Source organism: Bombyx mori, chromosome 5 (genome assembly GCF_030269925.1).
Source record: "Bombyx mori chromosome 5, ASM3026992v2".
NCBI lineage: Eukaryota > Metazoa > Arthropoda > Insecta > Lepidoptera > Bombycidae > Bombyx > Bombyx mori.
Window position 1 is genome coordinate 5646415 of NC_085111.1, and position 27997 is coordinate 5674411.

A 27997-nucleotide genomic window follows, 5' to 3' on the forward strand; every position below is an offset into this window, starting at 1 on the left:
GTCGGCAGTCGGCGGCAGCCGCGCGTCGCCGCATCGCTCGTTATGCGGCTAAACACCACCGAACTACAATACACAACATTTAATCAACACCGCGCGCCCCTGTAAGTACACTTTAACACATTCGGTTAACCAAACGAAACGTTGCATAAGTATTCAAAAGTGTTTTTCATTGAGGAAATAATTAAAGGAAGTGATAATTTCCGCACGTGGATACGCCGCCGTCACAGCCTTCTCGGCGAACTGCAACAAATGAACGGTTCGTTCGATAACCCTGTATGTGATTTTACATTAATTTGCTCCCGAGGGCCTGTTGTATTTGCACAATTTCTAGATATTGTCTAGGTGTATTTAATTCGTGTGTCCCAATAATATGCCTCCATTCGTTTCTTGAAAATTTAATGCAAGTTACAACAACGTTGTTGGTTTTTAAAAACAGAAGAAAAAAGTGTCATCTTTTGAAACTGACATAAAATGTTTTTTATGTGAACACGTTCTACAATATTCATTTGATTTTTTTTAAGACGATTAATATTAAGTAGTTTAATACTGAAGAGTCAACATACACGTTTCCGTATAATTGAATTTGTCTGCCGAACGTTGCTTAATTTAATATAATATAATACCTAATTAATATATTATAATAATGTATATTATTAAAACAATATTGTATAACATTATTATTTATTGTCACTCGCCGTTCATTTTATATGAACATGATGACTGATGTGCGTAATTTGAATTATCATTAGCACTCATTTTTCCGATTCAATATATTTAATTGGGACACTCAACATTTTCTGAAGGTGAAAATTATGTAGGTGGCAAACCCCCGTAAGTAGATGCTATCAAACACATCAATTATCATAGATATTAATGTTACCAATATCACGAATAAGAAAGATTTAATCTTATTGATTTTAAATTATAAAAATAATAATTTTCAGTTTATTTAAATTTTAAATCACCCAATTTTCGTAAAATTGATATAATAATATTTACATTTATCCGTTTACATCTGAGTGTGTTCATATATTTGCGAGAATGGAAAGCAGAATTAATTATTTGAATTCTTTCTCCAACCAAAAATTCTCAAAAGTATTTTCGAAGGTATGTATTAGAAATTTTAATGCGTATGAAATAAAAACGAGGATTAACCGAGATTAACCATTATTGGTTTGTTAAATTTCCCAATAAACATGTTACCAAGTCTACTAATCTAGAGCTCGTACCAGTAAAATATAAAAATAATTATTGTAATCGGATCTACGGTCTATCATTTTAGTATAATTAAAGGCATTATTCAAACTACTTTTGCGGATTAATCCGGCCTTTTTTACTGTCATTATATTATTTCCGGACGTATCTGAATGCTTGCAGTTTTCGTGGTCAGGGACGATTAAAGTATTATTCTCAAGTATTATTATTATTATGAAAGTACTAGCCGTAACCGCCCGCTTCGCTGGGCATTTAAAATTAACATTATTATTTATTGTCATTATTATTAGGGAGTCCAACACTCATATAAATATTAGCCTATCCATTAAGTAAATGTATTTTCTACATGGATACCAAGTTTCAAGTCAATCGGATGCATGGTTCAGTAGTTATAACGCAATATCCGTAAAAAACACTGTAGATTTATTTATATATTAGTATTGATTATTATTATATAATTGAATACTGCACTAACTGATTTTAATTATATTTACGACTCGGGAGAGCCGAAGTAAATAATGATAAGAGGTTTGGATTTTTTACAGTGTTGTTTAATGCTATAATCCAAGGATGAGTAACACGCAGCCTGCCAGCCGCTTGCGACCCGCCAAGCATTTCGAAAATTGAATTTATTTTATCGACTTTCTCCCATCAATTCGTTTTTCTGTTCTATTCTTGTTTGTTTCTAATAAAGATATAAAGTTTCTTAAATTATTAATACAAGTTAATTTATGTGCGGCCCGTCAAAAAAAATTTAAATCTAATTTTGCCCATTGATTAAAAAAGTTGGTCACCCTGACATCAATTTAGTTTTTGTACAAAAAATAAATATTGGTGGTGATGGGACGTCGGACGTATTTGTTGGTTAATATCGGTGTTATCCGGTAGATACAATAATTTATTAATTCGCAACTAATAAATTAATTTAATGGCTTAACTGGTGCAATAATGTCGTAAGCTTTGTCACATCAAATTCTAAAAAAATCATCAACATATTAGAAAGAAATACAATTTTACCATCATTCAAACATGATGAAGGCATTCTTCAAAAACATGCAACGTCAGGCTGTTCATTTGTCTCACATCGCATAGTGCTGTGCATCGTCAAACAATTGCCGGTCGTCTGGCGCGCTAAGGCCTTCATGCTTTCAGTCTTTTTAGTTTGTCTGCAATCCCGTAAGCCTTAGAGACGCTGTCTGAAAGCGGCCCGCAATTAGCCCGACTCTAGCTACGAGCTGGAGTTTCTTTTGATGGGATTTTTAAAACCTCCAGAGCTTAAAATTAATCTGCATTGAGTCAAGCTTTGTGAGTAAACAAAGGTGTGAAGTATTTCTCTGTTTGTAATTAAACGGGACAAATGTAGATCTTCTCTTTTGATTTGTTGTCGCGTACAACTTACATTGTATTCAACTTCAAGACGTAAAATGTATCTTAGCAACACCCCTAAAATTTGTTTCATTAAAGAAACTTAACAAAGACACCCTCTGAGACAAGTTTATGTCGGTTTACTTCGGTAAGGGGAATGTTTCTTACTAAATTGTGCTTTATTGTAATGTGCAACATGATTAATGTTGAAGATTACCGCAATTATGTTGGCGCAAGCGAAGCAAGATTTTAATCCAGCTGCTTGTCGTCGTTTTCATGAAAGCGTGTTGTAAAAAATTCTCTCGGTGTTCGGTTATCTCAGCTGTATTTCTTCGTCAAGCTACGAATTGAAAGATACAGTCAAATTATTATTTAAAGCGGAAATGAACGATACAAATTAAATTTGTTAGAATATAATTGAGAAATAAGTGTAATTTTAACCCGTTCTTATTTGAACAACATTACAAAGATCGGAATATTATTTAAACGACGATATGGATAAGCAATAACAGAATTTATAAGATAGTGTATCCGGTCAGAAGATCTGATTCCGAGCGCTTTATACAAAAAGGCAGTGCGGTGAACTGCGGTGATGTGGTACCGATTCGTGCGGCCTAAGAACATATCCTACCAGTTCAGGAAGAATAACTACTACAACGGGTGTTTGAAAATAATATGGTTTGCTATATCTCACTGTCAATAGGTCCAAAACGAAAGTCATGCTTATTAATAGGGCCAGTCAACTCATTAGGACAGGCGAACTCTCGAACGTAGAATTTGTTGGAGAGTTTATCTACCTCGGATCTCTACTTACTGACCAGGGAGGAAGCGAACGGGAGATCAAGAGAAGGACTCAAATGGCCAAAGCTGCGATGAGTTTACACGTATTTGGCAGGACAGAAAAGTCTCCAATGCTACCAAGATGAGACTAGTCCGGACGTTGGTTTTCTCGATTTTCCTCTATGGTGCAGGGTCGTGGACGATTCGAACAACAGAGCGGAAAAAATAGAAGCGTTCGAGATGTGGTGTTGGCGCAGAATGCTCCGCATACCGTGGACCGCCAAGAGAACAAACAAATCTGTCCTCGAGCAACTTCGTATAGAAACGAGACTGTAGACGATTTGCTACCAGAAGGTTCTTGGTTACTTTGGTCATATTGCTCGGCGGCCACCAGACAACAACAACAAAAGATTGATTGTGGTGGGCAAGGTAGAAGGGAAAAGACCCGCCGGCCGGCCACCAAACCGTTGGTCGGATCAGATAACTGCGCTCACTGGACTCTCTGTTGCGAACGCCCTGAGAGAAGCCGAAAACCGAAGCAAATGGAAGCTGAGGGTACAAAGAGCCACGAAGGGCTTTTAAGGACACGACCTTCAGCAATGAAGTATTCGACTAAGAAGAAGAATATCTCAAGAGGGTCAATAAGCTTACGGCCTTGGTGTTTAATGGTTATTGAAGGTCATAGTCATCCTAGCGTGACGCTCTTTTGTCTGAGTGAGGATACGCGAGAAAAGTATGTGAGAGCACAGATGACGCAAGATAGACCTGTATGGATAGAGTACTTTTTACGCCGAACCCACACAGACGGCAAAAGAAGAAGAAGAATTCATAGTCATTAGTAGCAGAAGCTTGAGTTGGCTAGTTATGCACTAGCCAACTAACTAAGCCCGTAACTTTTTATTGTATTGCTACACTATAGGTGGACGGACTCGCCTTGTGTTAGATGGTCACTGCGGTCCATTGCAAGACGTATGCCACTAAACACCATACATAAAGTAGTTTGCATTGTATTGTTAAACTTAACTTTAAATACGATATACTATTATAATTTTTTAACGGGTTGTTGCCACGATTTTTCAAATTTCATGAGTTCTCCGATATAATGCGTATATACTTACGGTTATTATAGAGGCAAGTCATCGAGTTCTTGAGGTAGCGCCCAAAATCGGATTAGATAGAGTGTAGACATTTGTTACCTCCTAACATCTTACCTGCAGTCTTCACTATAGGGCGCCGTTGCAAGTGCCGATATATCGAGAACTCATAAAATTTGAAAATAGTAGTAAAATCCGTTAAATAATCTTGTGTGTTATACTGTTTACGATCGGCACAAATAATAAGTCGGTTTGTGGAAGTGATGTTATATACTATTTCAAATTCGACAATACTAGGTAATAATTTGAAAAACTAATTAAAAAAAATTAAATTTTTTTAAGGGATTTTATGACCTGGTAACTAAGACCTTTAAGTCATGTCTTATTTTAATATATTTTCTTATTTTTATGAAAAATGATGAAACGAAATGAAGATGATTAATTTGAGACATTAATCAACTGGGATGAAATCAAATAAAATGAGATGAGATGATATGGGATGAAATATAATCTTAGTAAAATGGTGGTCATCTCCTGAGACTTTTTCATTTGACTTTTTGGAGGATCCCGAGAAGTGACGTCCAGCGGCTTTGTTTCATTTTCCCGCATTTGTGCACTTTCACAGATATTAAACAGTTAATAAACCACCATTATTACACATTTAAACCCGAAGAAACACTAAATAGACAAAATAAAACAAATCACACAACTTCACTCCTCGCGTTTCCGCCAAAAAGTCCAATTAAATATTATATAAAAAAGCGCCAAAGACCTGACGAGCATAGATAATACACTTAATATTGTGACGAGTGCGTGATAAATGCACGGATAATATAAAAAATGAGAAGATGCGTTTCGTTTCACGCTGTGTAGATCTTGAGCATCTTTATATCTAATCATACTATTGCTAAAACATGCTTTTTTGTAGCGTGCCACTTTGATCTAAAGCGCACTATACTACATTTAACTCGTGTTAGAATACTTCACTATTCGACTGACGCATGAATAAAAGATCTAAACATAACAACGCTGTTTAGCTTGCGGTTTTTACAATATCCGCATTTAAAACGCTTTTTATGAGTCGTTTAAAAATAGCTCTTCCCTTTCATGTTATTTCAGTACAGACCCTCCACACATTATGAGGACCTGCTGTAAATGAATATTTGATTTATTAATTAATGCTCATCAGCCGTGGCCACACGATGGGTGTTTATGCTCTCAATTCAATAGAGGATTTTTAATTATGTATGGAACTGAATACGTATTTCACGTAGCTGTATTTAAAAGGAATGTAATATAATTGCATAAATATGCGCTTGAACTGTTTCGGGTGTCAATGAGATATGTGTCCTGGTTTTTATCGTTTTATAAATACCATTTATATTTCGAAGTTATGTCACATAGTGAGTGGTGGTATTCGCGTTGCGATGTCTATGGATTAGGATAGCCGCTTAACAGAATGGTCTATCAAACTGTAGCAATTACAAAAATACATATAGGAAGCGTGATTTGTTAAATTTATGAAATAGAATTTACAGTTTTTTTTCTTATGAAAAATAAATCAGGCTCGTTGTTTGAGCAACCATAGTAGGTACTATTAATTAAAATCATTTTAATTTTATTGCGCAATTGAGAACAATAAAATTTTGTAAGAAATGTGGACTCCATTGTTATTTGATTTTTTTCTAATATAAAAAGGAACAAATTAAAACAACAAAACATTAAATTAACATTGATACGATATATTATTCGTTTTTTTTTTAAAAGTAAAATACGTAATGGATTGGATTGAAAAAAGTTTATCCCTTACAAGGAAGATCCATTTTACGAAGCACTCAAACGAAGTTTTATTGAAAGCGTTCCCTTTTTTTCATCACGTCAACTTTTATTCAAGTTGTTGTCCTTATACTCACTCGAATCCGCCCTTGTCCCGACAAGCGGTAAACTGCGTACAGACACTTTGTCCCCGAACCACAATTTATTAGTTTGACTACGATTCATTACTCAGCGGAAAACTCGTAAAGGTCTTTCACTTGAAGTATTGTTGGTTTTTATTGTAACGGCACGAAGGTATAGTTTTATGGTTTTTTTTTTATTACTATTGACAAAGATTTGAAGAATTACGAGATTGCCTTAGGTTTTTTTTTTAAATATAGAATACCTAACAGTTTAATCAATTAAATTTTTTTTTAAATTGCGACTATGAATAAAACTAGTCAAACCTCGTCCTCCTTGCTGCTTGCTGGTCGATCTTTGATTTTACTTTAATCCGATCGCTACCATACTCAAAGATTTACCAATTAGGCCAATTTGAAGGTGTCCTGTAAATTTTATCGAAATCGGTCAAACCAGAACACACACACACACACATATTATACGTATCGACTTTTATATTTCTATATTGAACATAGTATCATTATGATATTTATTGCAAACTCTTATCTCGAGATTCGAATTGTGTTTTCCTTTCTGTTTAACACTAAATAAAGATATACGGGACCCGAATCTTCAATTACCAAATCCCAAAATTTACCGTTGATAGACAGGAACCTTGCGTGGGGAGCCCAATGGTAATGGATTGCTAATATTAGCTGAATCTCGTAAGTTTACACCCCCGCCGATCGGGATAAGTCGGTTTCATTAGTCTTTTCTGCAGCTACACGATTCCGCTGTCGAGGAAAGGGTCATAGCGTTACTTAAGTACTAGGCGTGTCGGCAAGGGTGCTGAACCCGAGTCGAACGGATTTCAATTGGCGTGTGATTGTGATTGATGGAGGACAACGTGATTTGTGTAGTCACGCAAAGTGAATTTAGGAACATTTCGTTTATTACCAAGCGAATAGTACCAATTCTATAATGTAGGAAATAGACAAAGTCACAAGTACAGTTATTATACAAAAAACCAAGATAACTGATGCGTTCATGCAAACCCTAAAACTGAAGTGGCTGGCCACATATCATGATACAAAAATGGTCGGTGGATGGACATCCACAACTACAGAGTGGTAAGGACCAAAAGGAAAAAGAAGAGTAGGCAGATCGAAAGAGGGTAAACTGACGACATAACAGATACAGCAGGCAATGACTGGCAGAATAATGCAAATTATAGGGACAAATGGAAGAAACTAAAGCAGGCCTTCACCCGTGGAGGAGCCCATATATCAAAAAAGGTACTAGTAAATGAAAGCACATTCACTTTTGATCACTTATTTTTTGTTATTATCCTATGATATAACTTATCAGATTTATTTGTTACTATACCAATGGCGCAGATCTGAAGAAACGAACGTAAATTTCTGTCGACAGTTTTAACTATCTAAAGGCATTCTATTCTTGAAGGGTGTTTGTTGACTGCGCCCTTTTACGAGCGAGAGTTACAGTTTCTGGGAATACGTAAGGCGAGGGTGGAATCAAAACAGACACGTTGCGATAACTCCATAAAATAAGATGTACCGAAGCCAATTCTTGATATACCCATTTCATTATTTGTTAGAGTTTAGATATAAGTTAAAAAGTCATAAGTTTGGATATTTTTTTCCAATTATGAATGAACATTCTGATTCGCATTTTTTTTCTCTTTACGGCTTGCACAATGGTTTTAGATAAATATGTAATAAGAAAAATGCATTTTCGTAATATTTATTGTGGGGGGTACGACATGCCTGAATTAATTTAGCACCAATTACATTTTAAGATAGTTGAAATCGGATATTAGAATATAAGCTTCTAATGTTGCGATATATAGTCCAAATAAAATCTGAGTAAATGCATAATAACTAAATTGCCAAAATCTGAAATAATTTGTAATGTGATGATTACAAAATTTCAGCACAACGAATATCTTTACGAAAGTCTTGAATGAAAATTTTACTTTTCATTTAAGGCATAGGTTGTTTCTTTGCTTAGAGTAGACGTTATATGCAATATAATACAAGTTTCTTTTGTGCGTATAAATCCCTTCTGGTCTTTGATGATTTAACTATAAGCGTTCCGCGAAATGAAATCACAAGGAAAAAAAATATTTACGTTCCCTTCTGTTTATTCCGAGTGATGACAGAGAAATGTTGAGCGGCCGCCGTCGAGTCCTTTGTTGTTAGCTTTTATGGTGTAATACGTTTTTAGACAACGATTTGTTTATCAAAGGTGAGGAGAATACATCAAATGGCTGAAGATTGTGTTTGTGGTGAGTTTATATCTCACGAGTACGTTCGTTTCGACTGTTCGTGCGTGAGATTAAAAGAGAATTTGGATGTTGTTTATTTTTTCCTTCGTTACAACATAGTTGAAATTAATGTAGCAGATAGATGATTACATAAAATATTCGCCATACTAGTCTTCGCTAGATTTGGAACATTGTATTATAATCATTTAATCAAATTTACCACCCAACTTTTCCCTAATTTTTCGGTAATTTGTTTGTAAAGCATTAATCTAATAAAAAATATTTTTCACACAAATGTCATCACCGCCCTTTTCTGCTTCTGCAGACCAATCATCATCACGACCATCAGACGTTCATTGTTAGACATAGGCGTCCACCAAAGTTCACCACGATTATACAGATACATCATTCAGCTAGGATAAACCCATTTAAATTAAAACAAAAAGAATAATGAACAAACTCGCCAGTTGATCTCAGTGGGTCGCGATTACGATTCGCTGATAGATTCTGCTCTTGCTAGGGCTAGTGTTAGCAAATTCTCTCAGATTGAGCCCGTGAGCTCACCTACCCATCCGGGCGTACCTGGAATAGCTTCTTAGGCTACCAGTGAATAGGTAGGGAAAAAAATGTAGCTGATGATAGACCAATTTAAGAAACTAACTTTTTGAAAGAAAAAAAACTTGTTTATAATATATATTTTTTTATTACTTAGATGGGTGGACGAGCTTACAGCCCACCTGATGTTAAGTTGTTACTGGAGCCTATAAACATCTACAACGTAAATGCGCCACCCACCTTGAGATATAAGTTCTAAGGTCTCAAGTATAGTTACAACGGCTGCCCCACCCTTCAAACCGAAACGCATTACTGCTTCACGGCAGAAATAGACAGAGTGGTGGTATCTACCAGCGCGGACTCACAAGAGGTGTATGTACTTATATTACGTTTGTATTGTTGTATAAAGGTGCCGTGGTCGGCATGTTGGGCGCGCGGCTCAAGTCGTGGATGGAGGCGCAACTGGGGCGGGCGAAGAAGCGTAAACAGAAGCAGACGCGGCCGACGCCGCAGACCATCGCCGGGCCCGCCCCTCCCCCGCACTTGTCGTCACCGGAGAGCGCGTACAGCACCGGCTACTCGACAGACGGGACGTCGCCGGGCACCGCACCCACCGCGCTCGCTGCACCGTTAGTCGCACCGCCACCGCCACCAACTCCGCCTACTACGCATCTGTACCATGAGCCTGCAAAGGTAACGCTCGAATTTAGAGGCATTAGATCGGATATAAATGTAGGATTGGTAGGTGGAACGTATGAAATGGAGAGTTAAGATGCGAATGAGAGAAAACGGTGAGAAAGGGAAAAAATAACGGCACAGAAAAGTAAGACGGTAAAGACGACTTTTTTTTTATATAATATAAATATTTACTAACAAACACGCCACGTTAACTGGTCCCGTGCTAAGTTCGTAAAGAGCTTGTGTTACAGTTACCATTTTTATTATACACATACATATATTTAATATACATCCATAACTCTGGAAAAGACATTTTATATTTATCATACAAATATCTTCCCTTGGCGGGATTCGAATCCGCGACACCCTTGTGTAGTGACCATGTCACTACAACCACACCAGACGGCCGATTAAATGAGCAAGGCCTAAAAAAGTTTTGAGTTAATTTTTTATTATAATAACAAAGAAGATTTTGGTAGAGAACAATAAAAGTGCAACAGTGGAATAGTTTTATATTAAGGGCAACAATCCCAAATCTACATCCATTCAAAAGATCTCTTAATCCGATCATTAAAGTCGTGTGGCTGAAAATTTTACCACGCGTGGCCACTCATTCTGGACTCAACGCAGAAATCCGAACGATATTTTTTTTATTTATATTTATAGTTTTACAATTGATCACGACACACAAAATATTCCTGAGATTAATTACGATCAACTCGATAATATGGCAGCGCACATTCTTTTTTTTTTTTTTTTTTATAACAACTACGAGGCAAACGAGCAAGACGGGTCACCTGATGGTAAGTGATTCACCGCCGCCCACGGTCACCAGCGTTTACGCCAGTGCGTTGCCTACTCTTCAGATAAGAATATGCTCTTTTCTTGAATAACCCAATGTCGCAGTTGTTGGGGAAGACCGCTGATGGCAACGAATTCCAGAGATTTACTGTGCGTGGCAGAAAACTGTTTTTAAAACGCATTGTAGTGGAACGCCAACCATCCAGATGGTGCGGATGATAGTTCCGGCGAGACGATCGGTTGCGAAAATCAGCGGCTTCTATTAAATTGAACAACTCCTCGGAACACTCCCCATTGTAAATTCTGTAAAGTATGCATAGGGAAGATAGATCCCTACGCAGTGCCAAAGGATCTAGCCGATCGGCAAGTTCAGGATCGTCGACAATCCGAGATGCCCTACGTTGGATTCGGTCAAATGGAGATAGCTGATAACCCGGAGCCCCGGCCCAAAGGTGGCAACAATACTCCATGTGAGGCCGCACCTGCGCCTTATACAGCTTAAGGCGGTGAGCCGGCTTGAAGTACTGTTTGGCCCTGTTGAGTACTCCGAGTTTTTTGGAGGCCATTTTAGCCTTGCTCTCCAAATGACCGCCAAACTGGACAACACTCGAAATGTCTACGCCCAGAATGCCCATGTTCGGCTTGGCACAAAGGTGAGTGTTTCCGAAGAGTGGCGATGCGACAAAGGGGGCTTTTTTAGCGGTGAACGCGCAAACTTGAGTCCTAGAAGGGTTAAACTGGACTAGATTTAGTCCCCCCCAATCGGAAATCTTCATAAGGGATGATTCGATTTCAGACACAAGTTTGTTCCGACACTCATCGACGTGATCCCGAGAGATATTGCTGCGGCCGAAATACAGTGCATCCACGGTACTGTCATCCGCATAGCAATGAATGCCACTGGTATGCAACAAATCATTGATATGCAGAATGAACAATGTCGGGCATAACACGCAGCCTTGGGGAACACTAGCATTTACGGTCCGGGGGTCCGAGCATGAGTCGTCTACGACGACTTTAACTCTCCGTTCCGCAAGGAAACTGCCGATCCACCTACAAAGTCTCTCAGGAAGCCCATAGGAAGGAAGATTCGATAGTAAGGCTTTATGCCAAACCCGATCGAAGGCTTTCGCAATGTCCAAACTAACGCCTAGTGCCTCACCCCTACTCTCAACCGCCTGCGCCCAACGGTGAGTTAGTAAAGCCAAAAGATCACCAGCTGATCGGCCTTTGCGGAAGCCATATTGGCGGTCGCTGATCAGCTAGTGCTCTTCCAGGTAGCCCATGAGCTGGCGGTTGATTATGGATTCCATAATTTTGGAGAGTAAGGAGGTGATAGCGATAGGCCTGTAGTTGGACGGATCTGAGCGGTCGCCTTTTTTAGAATTCTGCTTGCAACTTTCATTTTCTTCTACCCACTTAGACTCTGTATACGTTTACGTTTGTTTCTCGTTGTACACTTTTACTCAAGACCCGGATTCGATTTTTTTTACCACCACTGGTCGTCTAATGTCATTTTCATCTGTCACGCATCCGAAAGCTTAAGGAGCTATTCCACCTTACCTCTGGTTGTGGATAACTCGACAGATATGTGTACATGTGTGTCTACGCGACCATTTTATGGCAGGATATCTTTATATGTGCCCTGGGGAACGAACCAAAAGATACATATTATACACACGTATTTTTGAAACAGCATTCTTTATTGCGGGCTGAGGGGCTAGATAGAAAAAATGTGTATTAGAGAAAAAAGGCAAAAAAAAACCGACATCCTTTTGCAGTGGTTTTTGAAGCACTTGCTAACGATTCAGATTGCCATCAATTTAGAGAATATATATAAAATATTTTTATATTTATAGTTAAAAAAATTGTTATATGTTCTATGTTTTTTAAAACCAATATTCCAGAAAAAATTCTGCCATGTATACATTTTATTTGCTTCTATTTACATTTTATGATTCGTTTAAACAGTCTATGCTAGGTAACCGTTTATATATAAATACTAAAATCTGTTTATCCGGGTAAGACAGCTCTCCCTTTTTTGTATGTGCCAATATGGTCCGCTTGAAATGATATTCGGGTTTATAAATACAGACTCACTGCCCAGTGTTAATTTAATTATCATTGGCGCGGCAGGGCATGCGTAAAACTCATTTCAATATCGTGTTACAAACGCCGTCTGAATGTAGGCTTATCAGGGTTCGCGCAACCCTGTTATAACCGGCAGTAGGTAGGTAGGTATTTGTACGTATACCCAGTTCTATGCTGTTCAGTTAATCCTTCATCGTAGACCGGATAAATTGATCAGAGGGCTTTAGTCGGGCCTGTGTTAATCTCATTTTGTTTCCATTACGTTGTGACTCGGTTATGAAATGAGCACTTTGATCGAAGGACTAATTAATTAGTCGACAGGTTTGAGCCCCGTGAGCTCACCTACTAATTCGTCGAATCTGGTATTACACCTCGAGGTAATTAGAATTAGAGATGTAAACCGGTACGAGGAAAACCGGAGAAAAACCGGTTTTTATATAATAAGTACCGATAAACACCGGTTTTTATTTAAGAATATCGGTTTTTAATTACGTGTTACATTCACAGTTCCCACCAGTATTACCAGATCAAATATACTAATTACCGTGCTGCTAGATAAAAAACAACACCGTGTTTCAGACTCAAATTACCGTGCATTACATTTAAAAACTACAGTGCAATTACCATGTAAAATATAAGAAAAAACTACTTTGAAAAAAGTACAATAGTATTAAATCAAAAATAAAAAGCTTTTTATTATTGGATAATATGATCATTAGGCCTATATAAAATATAATGATAGGGTTATTAATTGTGTGAAGAAAACTCTTCGTTTGCACGTAAATTTGTTTTATTTAATGATTATTTAGCATTTATGGAAAAAACCTAAAAATACCTTAAAACCGGTTCTTTGAGAAACAAATCGATAATAAACCGGAGCCAGAAATTGTAATCGGTTTACATTAATTAGAATAGGTAAGGAAAAGCAATAAAAGTACCAACTAAGTTTAAACATTGTAAATTTTAATGATAAAGGCCTCTGTAAAGTAAGAGTGCCCGTCAAAAATTGCGCTCGGACTCCCTTACGGCAGCCGGGCGCGGGTGTAACAAGTTTAACTTGTGGGTGTCAGCAGAAGTGCTCTCACTTTACGATCACTGCGCACTATGCTCCCCAAGACAAGGAAGTTAAAGATACGCGCGTGCGCTGCTCTTCTAAAATTTGCGGAAAATATTCATAGCGCGACGTACAAAACGTACAGCGACATCTATTGGCGACATGCGAAATTAAAATCTACAAACCACATGGCATAAGTTATTACGTAAATACAGTTTAACTCGCTTTATTTTTATGTTCGGATTTCGAACTTCGGAATTTCTTTCTTAAGCTAAATGTAGGCTGTTGCAGAATTGCCATGAAGTAGGTTTGCCTAACTAAAATACATCAGCCATTCTACGCTCACAACGTAACAGTGAATAAGGCATATATGAAATCATAGGTTATCTACACTAATCTACAAACTATTCATCATTTAAATAATTATTAAATTATATGTTTTATAATAGCCCTCGGTTGTTTTAAAATAGCACGCATCGCTTTTGAAGAAGTGAAACAAAAGAGTAACTTTAAATGATGTGCTTATGATTTATTAGAATTAAAAGCGTTGGCTCACAGCGAGAACGCAGTATTTGTCACTGACCGGGTCGATTAGGTAAATCTTATCGTTTCTACGGCTACTGTACAACTGTTGTTTGTTGCAAACCTCGAACCAACTGCGGTTCTGTAATTAACTCATGTTTACCAAATTTCTAGTAACGAGATAACGCTTTCGAGTCGTACTCACGTCATTATCCCGATCCGTTAACGGTGCTTTTAGGCTCAGGCACCGGTCACCGTCCTCGTCGCTTGCGACGAAGGGCTCGACGAGTAAATTAACCCACAGACACAGTCCACTGTGTTTCTCGCCGGATCTTCTCAGTGGGTCCCGTTTTCGATCCGGTGCTAGATTCTGCGAAGCACTGCTCTTGTTAGGGCCAGTGTTAGCAACACATCCGGTTTGAGCCCCGTGAGCTCACCTAAACGTCAAGGCGAAGCTGAAATAGCCTTTCAAGAAAATTAGCAAAGGTAGGAAAAAAAAAAGTCGTACATATTTTGTTATTTAAAAACATATTTGAAAATCGAACCGAAATATTCTGTTATTCAACCGTTCTATAGATACTACTAAATGGTTCCGTTCTTTGTACGAAGGATATAATCATTTACATAATTCCATCGTTTTTCTAAATCCTTGCTGTCGCTTAAAATGCAGATTAATGGAGGCCACGACAGGGCTGAATGATTAATACGTAACACTAACCCCCCCGTTGGATCAGACAGCTTTTTAAACTGTAAATGTGCTGGTGATGGGGGGAAGCGGGCGTTTTGTGAATATTAGACTCCAATAGTGTGATTGCTGCTGCTGTTTTTTGGCCGAGGTCGCCCGATGTAATTTTCGGCGTTACGCTAGCGTTTTCATACATAAGATTTATTACAATTAAAATACAATACAATTCTATAAAACGTTAACATTACTTGTTTATTACAAAAAACCTCGTCTTATTTTTTACACAATTAGCCATTTTGTGTTAGTTATAGCAACTACAATTTCTTTTATACAAACAAATGTAATTACTGTGAAACAATTCATAAAATGTAGCTTAATCATAATAAATATAGCGATTTTTACTTTTTTTTTATTGCTTAGATGGGTGGACGAGCTCACAGTCCACCTGGTGTTAAGTGGTTACTGGAGTCCATAGACATCTACAACGTAAATGCGCCACCCACCTTGAGATATAAGTTCTAAGGTCTCAGTATAGTTACAACGGCTGCCCCGCCCTTCAAATCGAATAGCATTACTGCTTCACGGCATAAATAGCCAGGGTACCTAGCCGCGCGGACTCACAAGAGGTTATACCACCAGTAAGTATGTTATTGTACGTGTATTAGTAGTATCACTATAATGTATTATTTGTATTTGCGGCAATTGTATTAGGTAGGTCTATTCCATGAATATAACCTATGTTAGGTATTAATTAATATCTTATGTGTATTTGAGGTTCGATCTTAGTCACGCAAACTTATTCTTTGATTACAGCGGCGGTCTAATCCACCAGTGCAAATACGGCGTTGCGTTCCCGAGCCGGTTCTTTGTGCGACCCCGTCCCCTCGCCCTAGGTGCAGGATCCGAACGAACCCCTGGCTGGGGGCCACGTCGCCAAGTAGGAGGCGACCGGGACACCTGTGTCAACAACAATCGCTGCAGTGTCCGCAAACAGTAGCGCCTCAATTGCAACACGCGTCGCACTCTGTGGATTCACAGGCCGCGAAATTCGATTCTAGGTTCGTATTAAATACTTTTATTATTCTATTGTCGCTTGGAACTGTTTAAAAATTTTGTTCGAAATATATTTTGCGTCTTTAAAGTTGATATAAGTACAGGTTAATGTTTTCACAATATACATTCTAAGCATGCATGGATAGATTAGTAATATCCTGTTCACACAGGACCCAGTCACCGTCGTCGCCCTAGACACGTCCTTACGGATCCATCAGATCTAATAACTTTTGCATTAGACGCCTTTAGCTCTAACGCTAGGAGTAGGCTTAGGGACCCCGGTAACCCTACTTGTCGAACTCGGCAAAGAGTTTGACATGCAACCTAACCCATGCCTTTTGTCTCGCCGGATCTTCTCAGTGGGTCGCGATTCCAATTTGGTAGTAGATTCATTAACGAAGCAGTTGCTCTTGAGTTGTTAGATCTCCTTTGGAGGCGCTCGGGCAGCTTTTGGCAAATTGTACCGCTCCAGGCTGAGCCTTTGCTCATCAAAAAAAGATTATTAATAAAATAATACGTTTAATTATATTAGAAAACCGAACTAACACTCAATTTCATCTTTTTTATTCTGTTGATACGGGTTTAGGTTTATCCGTTCGCATATTACAGTGAAGTTATAAAATTATTACATTGTCATCGGTCCTTGATGCGTGTGCAACTTTTCAAGTTAATTGGAAGTCTTGAAGTCAGTATAAATGTCGTTCAAGGATATCCTTACATACGAACATACCAAGGTAATAAAAGCGTGTAAAAAAGAACAACTTAAGTTAGTCAAATTTTAATTTATGTATAACAAAACTGTTTTTTATTTGCCATACCTAACTGCTAGTAGTCTCGAGGGGATATTCTGGTTTCACATTGATCAGAGAGGAGTGCTTCTCTGAATCTGCCATCAAATCAGAATCGTGACCCAACGAAAAGATCCAGCGAGAAACTCAGTGGGGTAAATAGGCATTACCAGGTCCATGGTTTTTTGGATCAGGTAGATGAGCAATTCACGGTATTGAGCTATCACCGGAGCACATGGTCAGAATTATATGATAGCCACAGATTGTTGTTTGCATAACGACTGCACTACTTTTCAAATAACATCTCGGGATGAGGGGTTGACACTTCGGTGCGTGCATAATAAATACCCTTTACCAATCAGTTCTTGGTTCCTTACTTATAATTTGGAAGTTTTCGGTATCCACACAAATTTAGGCAATTTTTGTCTAAATAATTTGTGTAGTGTAGTATACTCTGCGGAGTCCTGTCTTTATGAACTGGATTGTGATAGATTGTGGATATCAAGAATTATCGAGCACACAAGTCTACAGTTTGTCGGCCCACACTATTTTATCTATCGCTAAATAATTTAAAGTGTGGTAACTTAAAACTTCTGAAATAATAAAATGAAATAAATACGCGCACATAAATTTTAACTATTTGTTTACGGCTCATGAAAACCGACGAACAATTATGTGCTTAAGGCATTGAATTGGCACCTGAATTGTATTTTTTGACGGCAACCTGTACTATTTGTTCTAGTACAAACAATCTTGGCATTTATATTATAGGTCACCACATTTATCGCCGCATCTATCACCGCGTTTGTCGTCGGAGCCCAGGAAGTACCGTGGTGGTGTATCCAGCGACGAAGAGGGTCGTGTACGCGGTAGAGAAACAGCAATACTATCCGATGCCGATATAGACTCTGACGGAGATACCGGACTGGATGGAGGCGATGAAGAGGAAGCCGATGATCTGGATATGGCCTCGCCGGGGAAACGAAGAGCAAGAAGACGTAGACCTCCGAGACGCGCACCGAGATCAGCTGGTATTTTGTTCTCTTAGTCAATAGTAACAATCGGTCGTCTGTAAAGCCGGCTTACTGACGATAGTTGAACGTGACAACGTCATAAGAAAATACTGATGGAATGGTTTCATTTTTCAAAAGAAAAGTTTAATTTTATTTGTTTTATAGATATTTTGTATGGACAATCGACACCACATTCACTTTTCACTGAACTTCATACTTGACGAAACATGTAAATGTATTATTGTATAGTAGCTGTCCACGCGGATGCATCGCTCACTCAAGTAGGAGAGAGACAGATGTCGAACGCTGCCGAACGCGGAGGCCGATTGTGCCTCATTGTCGCTCGTTGCGCGCTCTCGCTTGCACTTCAAGCCTTCAATGGAATGCCTCAGAGCGAGGTAACGCCGCATGAGTCATGTTTTTTCGTGCGTGCAGCCGGCTCCATCGAATTATAAGACGTTGTCACGTCAAAAAAAAAAGTGTGGTGTCGTGGGACACCGGATAGTAACGAAGTTCCTTATTATAAAAATATTAATTTTAAGTTCTATTCGACGTATAAAGAAAATAATTATTCGGGTATACGTTTGTTATTATGATTTTTATTATTGATAAAAATAAAAAATAAAAACTACTTTACAAAGTTATTAACTTTATTTTCACAATGATTTATAAAAAATATATAATAATAATATACAAAGAAACAGCTATTTATATGAATAATAATAATAACCGTCATCACGTAGACTATACATCAGACACAGTATGACAACAAACATACTATAATATATCCTTCTTCAAACGAGGCTTGTGGAGATTACTAAACGGTAGGCAGCGACTTGGCTCTGACCCTGGCATTGCTGTAAAAAATGCGCCACACAACCCTGAGACATAAGTTCCAAGGTCTCAGTATAGTTACAACGGCTGCCCCACCCTTCTAACCGAAACGCATTACGGCAGAAATAGGCGGGGCGGTGGTACCTACCCGGGTGGACTCACAAGAGGTCCTACCACCAGTAATTACGCAAATTATAATTTTGCGGGTTTGATTTTTATTACACGATGTGATTCCTTCACCGTGGAAGTCAATCGTGAACAATTGTTAAGTACGTATTTCATTAGAAAAATTGGTACCCGCCTGCGGGATTCGAACACCGTTGCATCGCTATATATGAATGCACCGGACGTCTTATCCCTTAGGCCACGATGACTTCAATTCTTCAACAAACAATTCTTTCTGTAATATGTGGATTGTTTTATTTCAGGAGCGACTCCCCCGCGTTCCCGACGCAGAAACCACACTCCCGTGACACCAGCGCCCGTACGAGACCCGCTTTTAGAAGCGGACAGAGAAGCCGAGAGAAAGTACCGAGAGCTCATAAGAGAGGCCGAAAAACTATTAGTCACTGTATCCAGGGCCCCTTTAGAGCCTCCACACAATCCAAGGGTTAGGGAGTTACGGGCTACCGAAGTGAGTATTAAAAAAAAGAGTAGTTATGTTTTGCATTTTCATATTCTTCTTTTTTTCTTTAATCTTTTTGTCAGGCACTGAACGCACTTACGAAGTTATGTGCTCACGACTCCCCCGGTTTTAGGTGGTTACCGAAGTACATAGAAAACTGGATTACACATTATAACCGTTAGTCGTGACGTCATTAAGGTGTAATAAAAATCAAACCCGCAAAATTATAATTTGCGTAATTACTGGTGGTAGGACCTCTTGGAAGTCCGCACGGGTAGATACCACCACTCTGCCTATTTCTGCCGTGAAGCAGTAATGTGTTTCGGTTTGAAGGGTGGAGTAGCCGTTGTAATGTAACTATACTGAGACCTTAGAACTTATATCTCAAGGTGGGTGGCGCATTTTCCTTGTAGATGTCTATGGGCTCCAGTAACCACTAACATCAGGTGGACTGTGAGCTCGTCCACCCATCTAAGCAATAAAAAAAATAAAAAAACACGAATAATTCAGGCATTTGAGCAGTTGTCCCATACTTCCAACTGATTTCCTATTCTATTCTATTCTATCAGCCCCCAGATGTCCACTGCTGGACATAGGCCTCTCCCAAGCCTCGCAACAAAGATCGGTGCTGTGCTGTATATATTTTTTTCCTTTCGAGTAAATCAGACAAAAATCACTTTAAAGTTTCCAAGTATTGTTTCGTGTTGTCCAGGTGGAAGTCCCTCGTCGTAGTCCCGAACGCACTCATTTAACGAACTTCATGCGCGCCAACTCACCTGAACCGCGGCGTCTGTCCCCCGCCCCGCGCCGCTCCCCGCTGGCCGCACCGCCCCCTCCTGCACGCACCCCCCCCTCGCCGACCGACAGGCCGCACTCTGAGCCACCCAAGAGGAAGGCTTACGCTAGAGACGAGGTAAGTTTCACGAGCCTTACAAGTGTGTCATAGACATTTATGAAGAAAACATGTTTTTTTTCATTACTACCTGGTCCGGCAGACTTCGTAGTGCCTCATTCGATAAATAAAGGACCTTAACTTTTGTATAAAATAAACTAAAAACAAACAAAAGGAATCCGTCTGACGGGGGACGACACATCAAAGAAAAAACAAAATTGTTATTTTTATTTAATTACGAGCATTTTGAGATTTATCTACATTTTAAACCTTCTCTAGACTTCCACAAATAATTCAAGACCAAAATTAGCCAAATCGGTTCAGCCATTCTCGAGTTTTAGTAAGACCGACGAAGAGCAATTCATGTTTTATATATAGAGATAGATTGGACGCATGAACCAACTAACCGTCCATTGGTGTTAATAGGATACCGGAACACAGATAATTGAAACTCAAATAACACGTGTTTCGTAAATAAATGGAAAGTAGGTGCATCGACGTACGATAAATTAAGTACAGAAATCACCAAACAAAATTTGTGGTTAGAATTGTAGATGTCAAATAAAAGTTACTGGGAAATATAAACTGAGCGCATTCACGTATTAATGACATGGGAGTGTTGAGATAAATTAGAAACATCATGTTGAATTATTTAGTAACGAATTGTTACTAAACTGGTGGTAGGGTGTCAGCTACCGCCCGAATATTTTTGCCGTGAAGCAGGAATGCTTTCCGATTTTAAGGTTGTGGAAGACGTGTTATACCTACTATATAACTCAGATCGAACTCGTCTCAAAGTCAGAGGCGATACTAACATTGTTCTTACCAAAATATATAATATGTATTGTCGATGGTGAAAATTTGAACCGCAATTTTAAAGCTTTCTGCATTCACAGTCGTAGCAATCAGGCATACGCCGTTATAAGGAATTTCCGATCAACTTTTTAGGTGCTGCAAACATTGGAAGGGCTTCGAAAAAGTCTCCAGCAACAATCGGCGCTACTAGCGGTGCAGCGCACAAGGCTGGACTCCTTGTAGTTCCTACAATCACAAACGATGTCTCTTCAACATCATTAGCATCATTTAGCGAAATTTCCTTAATTCCCCCTAGTTATCCAGTAGTGACGGACCGTTGGCACTATTTTATTTGTTAACGAACACTATTGGAAGCTCCTTATTTCATGTGTTATTTAGTGATAAAATTGCCATTCACTTCAGACCTGAAGGCTGAAGTCGCAGTTGTGACGGGATAACTGTTATCGTTATCTACAAATTGGATTCATTTCGGTTCAAATAGGAAAGAGAGTTATACAAATATCTGACCTATTTCGAACGATACGAATCCCATGTGAAGTCAATTACAACTTTGGTACAATTCCGTGCGGGTTCGATACCAGCTTGCCTATTTAATTTCAATAGTTAAATTTAGATTCGCTTTTAGTGAATTATTGTTTGTATCCAGAATATCTATCCAGATAAATGTAATTCTTAATTTAAGACGTGAAATGAAAACGTTCGGCGAGAAACATTATTTGATGACTTTTCGACTATAGTTATTTTTGTGATATGAATGAATTTACGTTCTGCCCTGATATACCAGATACATTTAGATTTTTGTTACCAAAGATGAATCCACTGATAATCTAGAAGACCAAAGAACTTCATCTTATTGCTGCTCATGCATATTGTCGATAATAGAGTGATTTCTGTAAAATTTAAGAATTAATTTTCTTAAGTTTTAACACGAATTGAGATTCTGTCTGAACTAATAATTTAACTCTTCAAAACCGAAAGGCAGTATGTCATCAAGATCTTCAAAGAAGTTGTAGATCATTTACATGAAATCCTCGCTGTTTTTAATAGTTGATATTATTATACTATTGCTAAATTTTCCTTTGCCTATTAAGTGTTGCTTAGAACCTTTTTAAATACCTCATTGCCAAAGAGTGCCGACCGGCCCTTCTACATGTAGTCCCTCCACGATCTGCAGTCTAGTCCATTGTAGTTGTTATAGTTTCGTGTTTAGGCGAGGCCAATTTATTATCTTCCATTATATTTGTAGTTGCATATTGTAGTTAGAGATTAGAGAGGCGGTGGGTTTGTATAATGAAAATAGGATCTCAAGGCATACCGAAGATATTTTCAAGTTGAAATAAATATTTAAGTATTCATGTTAATCTTTTTATGCGACTTAAAAAGATGTCAGACTGAAAAATAACATTAATAATACAAATATTATGTATATTCAAGATTATGTTAAAAAGATTTAACTCGAACTTTTTTGTTAATTTTAAAATGTTTGTTGTTGTTACTGATAGTATTAGAACATAAAAATAAAACGTTAATTCCATTGATAATAATGACATTGATGAGTGGTATCTGCTGTTGTCGCCACGTTGGAGCGAGTGCAAGGGCGGATCCAGCTTTGGCGCCAGGAGGGGGCACATAGTCGTGGGCAAGTTAAGAACTTATAATTTAATTTTGATAACAATAGATAATAAATAAATCATGATGTTCTTCAATTAGTCCAAGTTAGTTCAAGTCCTGGAACTAGCTCAGGGGGGGGGGGGTCATGACCCCCATGACCCCCCCTGGATCCGCCGTTGAGCGAGTGGCGAACAAATAACTTAAAAGAGCTATAATAGTTTTCGGGAAATTTTAATCGTTTATACATAATCATTACTTGTCATTAATTTTATATAATACTAGCTGACCCGGCAAACGTTGTGTTGCCTTAAATAAGATTTCTAGGGAAATTCTACTGTAGAAAAAAAACCTCATTTAACCACATAATACCTCATTATAAACAAAAAAATATATCCAAAAAATTAAAATAAAAAATAAATGTTTGGGGTGGACAACCCTTTTCACTTAGGGGTATGAAAAATAGATAGTAGCCGATTCTCAGACCTACTGAACATACTATTGATACACAAATAAAACCAAAAAAACATGGCTGAAAAATGTATAGTATTGTATAGCTCTCAAATTATATATTAAGTGTATAATCTATGATGTATAGTGAGTAAGTAAGACAGGAGACCGGCTTCGTCCTCATCCCTACTACGTGATGTTTGCTGGATGAGTGGTGACACCTGGCGGGGATAGCTGATCAATTGATAGTTAATCAGTAGTCGACCGGCGAGGGCGGGAGATCAAATTCAATTTAAAAAAAATCATAATTAAAGGAACTTGAAATTATAAACTTTGAATCAGAATTTATCGTACTACAATTATAAAATTTGATTGCCACCTTGCAACCTTATTGCAGATCTGTGCATAGAAAAAAAAATATTAATCGGGGTGGAAAAATAGGGGTTGATCATATAAGAGTGAAAATTGAGAGTAATATGATTTTTTTTATTTTAAGTCATAACAAAATGAAATAAAAAACTTGCCAAAAAAATTAAAGTTTATAATTAACAAATAAAAAATAGCGGTTGATCATAGAGGGATGAAAAATTGAGATTAACATCAGATTTTTTATTTTAATTAATGGCGAATTAAAAATAAAAATGAAAATCTTGCCAAAAAAATTTAAGTTTATAATTAACAAATAAAAAATAGGGGTTGATCATAGAGAGGTGAAAATTTCAGAGTAATATGATTTTTTTTATTCTACGTCATGACAAAATAAAAACAAAATACTCGCAAAAAATTTTAAATTTTTTAATTAGCAAATAAAAAATAAGGGTTGATCGTAGAGGGGTGAAAATTTAGGGTTGTATGTATTTTTGTATGCTGTATCATAAAAAAATAGAAATTAAAAATTTTGTCTAAAAAATAAATAAAAAAATTTAGGGGTGGACTACCCCTAACATTTAGGGGAATGAAAAATAGATGTTGGCCGATTCTCATAGATACCGGATAAGCACAAAAAATTTCATCAAAATCGGTCAAGCCGTTTCGGAGGAGTATGGCAACGAAAACTGTGACACGAGAATTTTATATATTAGATGTTCCTGTCGAATTGTAATATCGAAATATTATTTATTGTTTTGATATGCTGATTGACTGACATGCATTATTGATATGCTCATAAGGGTACTTAAGGGTAGGTGCCACTACCATTCATATATCTATACAAAACAGTCGTGCGGTTCGAAGGAATGAGATATCAGTCATAATATATAATCGAGACATTAATATCTTAAGGCAACCACTAAACCTAAGTTGTATGCATCTTAAATGCTAATTTCTCAATACGATAACATATATGTGGAAAAGCATTTTTAGATCCTATTTTCATCACAAGCAACAAGTCTTATTTCATACAGGTTAGATGTTTAGTAGTGTTGTAATCGTGTAGTGTGGCAATAATAGCAGTCTATAGTGTAGGGTAAGAGTGGAATACTAAGACTGCGTTATAAGCTAGTAGCACGTTTGTTGAGCCATTATTTGAATATAATTACGACTTTTACAGTTTAATTTAGCGTTATTAACTGTCATTATATTATCATCATCCGTGAAAACGTTAAAGTTCTCGAAACTTCCGAAATAAAACGATGTCAGTATAAAAACGCGATTTTTATTAAGTGTAGGTATGTGAAAACTGAAGTACATACCGTTACACAATATTGAAATATAAAAATAAAGTTCTAAATACAGTCAAACCTGGGTAAGTGAGAACTGGATAAGTGAGAAAACTCTATAAGTGAGAGTAATAGCCAGGAACCGTCATTTTAAGCTCCCAAAACCTCTATTAGCGAGAAACAGAAACCTCTGTAAGAGAGAGTCGTTTTTCTCTCATGGACCTCCGTAAGTGAGACTGCTACTTATCTATACCTCTATAAGCGACAGTCGAGCTTTATTTATTTATATTATTTAGGAGGAACATGACAAAACAAATAAAAAATTTAACATCTGCTATTTTATGACTCATAATTAACTTTTGTGGAACTTCCTTCCATTGTTTTTGTATTGTTTTCTCGTCAATATTGAACCTATTCTATTTTGTGGAACTAAATGACGTTGTTATTTTATCGCATTCTTTTCGAATGGACACGTGTGCCTGTGTACCGTCCTGTTTGTCGGGCTTACTCAGTTTATCGTTAATCAATTGCGAAGGAAAGTTCTGTTCTGTATCATGTCAAAACGGAAATTAAAGTAATGTCATTAAGTGATAAACTTAAAATAATGAATGAGTTTGAATCCGGAAAATCGCATAATGAAATTCAGACGGAGCATTAGCGAGAAACTCGGGTTAGTGAGAAACGTCTATAAGCGAGAATGAGATTGTGCTCCCTTGAACTCTCGCTTATCCAGGTTTGACTGTAATCTATTCCATACTTACGTCAAATTTGATAATCCAGATAAAACAGAACAAAACTAGCGGCTTAAATAGATTTTGCATAGATAATTAATGATCGAAACGCAACGCAAAATATTTTTTGTGTGTTTAATCAGAGTTCGGCTACACAGCGAAATAAAGATTATTTGCAAAAATTAAACAAACACTAACAATTACTTAAGTATGTGTATTTATGACCAAAGATATCAACAAACGTGCACTGGCTGTTATAGAATAATATCGAAAGTAAGCAAGCAGTTCGGAAACTTATTAATTAGTATATATTATACAATAGTAGTTACCTAAATAATTATTATTTTTATTCAATAGTAGTTACATTTTGTGAGTTCACAAATTGATAAATTTCGATTTATACAAATCGTTTTGTAATCATATATCATGTATTTAAACGCCTTCAAACTAGATTCCAACATCTCAAACGCTAAGTATCTATGGGAACCATAAGCGAGCCAAAACATAATTTATCGCTATTTTGAGATTATAGTTTGAATGAATTTGAATATAATTTTACATACATGTATTCTAAATTATTATTCTAAATATTTACTCGTTGATAATTTACTATATTATATATATATACATTTGGTTGTTATTTGGAAACTACAATTTTATTTGGTTATTCTTATGTGCTATTAAATTAATTTCATAATTTTCAATACTTTCATGTCATTTTGGGCACTATGTTTAAATGACATTGTGATTTAAAAATACGCGCGCTACTTCCGAAGTGAAGTGAGTATGTACCTGTTTTAATAGTCAATGAATAATTGTCTAAGTATTCATAATAATGTTGTATTTTGAGAATAACATTTTTACAAAGCACCAAACAACAGGCGAGTGAAAGGATGCATGACGTGTTTTGACATCCTGTATTTTGTTAGTGCAATATTTTGGAGGGAAAGCGCGATTGTGTAAGTAAATTCCCTTCAACTAAAATGTAAATATATAAGTACACATTGTACTTGTTTACTGTAAGTATAAATAAGATTTATACGTTTAGTTGAATTTTCATTAAAACTATTTGACAAATATTTAACTGTGTTTTATGATAAATTTACCTTACTTACTGGCATTTTTGTAGCTATATGCTTTTTAAATAGTATCTACTACGCAGTTTTCCATCCCCATTAATGGATCCGCATCCTTTTCATTTTTAAACATAAGCATTTTACTATGTAATATCCCTATCCTGAGTAAGCTTAAATTAGCTTCCTAAGGCCAGCAATTCCCAAGATGCGTTGACGCCTTAATTAATACACTTAATATTTAAGACGACAGGCCACCCGTTTTGACACTAAGTATCTACTATAAAATGTATGTCAAATTAAATTATATGAAATAGGGACGTTACGTCGTGTTCAATATATTTGTGTTGTAAGTAAGAAATTTTTTGTACGCGCAATTCAATACGATCACATCATATTAGTAGCTCCCAGTCACCGTCTTCGCCGAACCCGTCGCTTGCGACGAAGGGCTCGACGAGTAAATTAACCCACACAAAATTAGACACAGCCCACTGAGTTACTCGCCGGATCTTCTCAGTGGGTCGCGTTTCTTATCCGGTGGTAGATTTTGCTGCTCTTGCTAGGGCCAGTGTTAGCGACACTCCAAGTTTGGGCCCCGTGAGCTCACCTACACGTTAGGGCGAAGCTGAAATAGCCTCTCAAGGATATAAGCATAGGTGGAAAAAAAAAGTGGCTGTTGGCTAAACGGATTTTCTGGGAGACAGAATTGTAGCGATAGAAACGCCATCTGTGACAGTGAAACAATTTCTCAGTAAGGTTTCATGTATGTCCTCAAGAATAGAAAATGGTATTTCATAATATTCAACAGATGGCACTACCCATCAGTAAATGCGATAATGCTGTTTGAATTGTTCATAAAAGGTCAGTAGATGGCATCAGTGCGCTTACCGCAGCGCACTGCAGTCCCAGTTTAATTATAAATTATTTAAAATTAATTTTGAGATTTTTAAAATAAATTAATTTGAACTTAATAATGAACGTAAAAAAATTGTGCCCAATATTTTAACTCAGTTGAAATAAAGTTTTATTAAAAAAAGACAAAGAATTTAACTGAAAATTTTACAAAAAAGTTTTAATATACAATTCATTACTTCCATCGTGGATGCTTCCACAAACAAACAGTTATTTTGTTTTTTAATTAAAAACCGTGCGAACTGCGAAATGGTAATGCGGAACCAGTTTATACCTAAGTATAAACAGTGAATCGTTTTTACGTAATTCTTGATTCTAAATTTGTTTATGTCTGATTAATATTGTTATTTTGGAATTAACCCATTTAAAAAGATCCGGTTATCATGCCTTTGTGATCGTCTTTGATAAATAGATATGATGTTTCATTTGCTTAAAAAAACATATTATCTATCTATCTATATATATAAAAATGAATCGCTGTTCGTTAGTCTCGCTAAAACTCGAGAACGGCTGGACCGATTTGGCTAAGTTTGGTCTTAAAT

General features: G+C 37.2%; 1 protein-coding gene and 1 non-coding gene across 2 annotated transcripts; one reads left to right on the plus strand and one right to left on the minus strand.

Moving 5' to 3' along the window:
- LOC105842452 (serine/arginine repetitive matrix protein 1) lies at positions 1 to 26549 on the plus strand. The gene is made up of 7 exons (XM_012695631.4): positions 1 to 101; positions 9581 to 9864; positions 15816 to 16060; positions 17615 to 17874; positions 19119 to 19324; positions 20028 to 20228; positions 21156 to 26549. The coding sequence occupies exons 2-7, from the start codon at positions 9595 to 9597 to the stop codon at positions 21243 to 21245; spliced, it is 1272 nt and encodes a 423-aa protein (XP_012551085.2). The 5' UTR covers positions 1 to 101; positions 9581 to 9594; the 3' UTR covers positions 21246 to 26549.
- Positions 13737 to 13868, minus strand: LOC119628592 (U4atac minor spliceosomal RNA). The gene has a single exon (XR_005244756.1). It is a non-coding gene; the product is annotated as a U4atac minor spliceosomal RNA (small nuclear RNA).
- Positions 26550 to 27997: the final 1448 nt, after the last annotated feature.

Coding starts and splice junctions, on each gene's coding strand:
- LOC105842452 (XM_012695631.4), top strand. CDS start 9,595: ATGTTGGGCGCGCGGCTCAAGTCGTGGATGGAGGCGCAACTGGGGCGG. Junction 9,865..15,815: donor TGTACCATGAGCCTGCAAAG/GTAACGCTCGAA, acceptor CTTTGATTACAG/CGGCGGTCTAATCCACCAGT. Junction 16,061..17,614: donor GCCGCGAAATTCGATTCTAG/GTTCGTATTAAA, acceptor TTTATATTATAG/GTCACCACATTTATCGCCGC.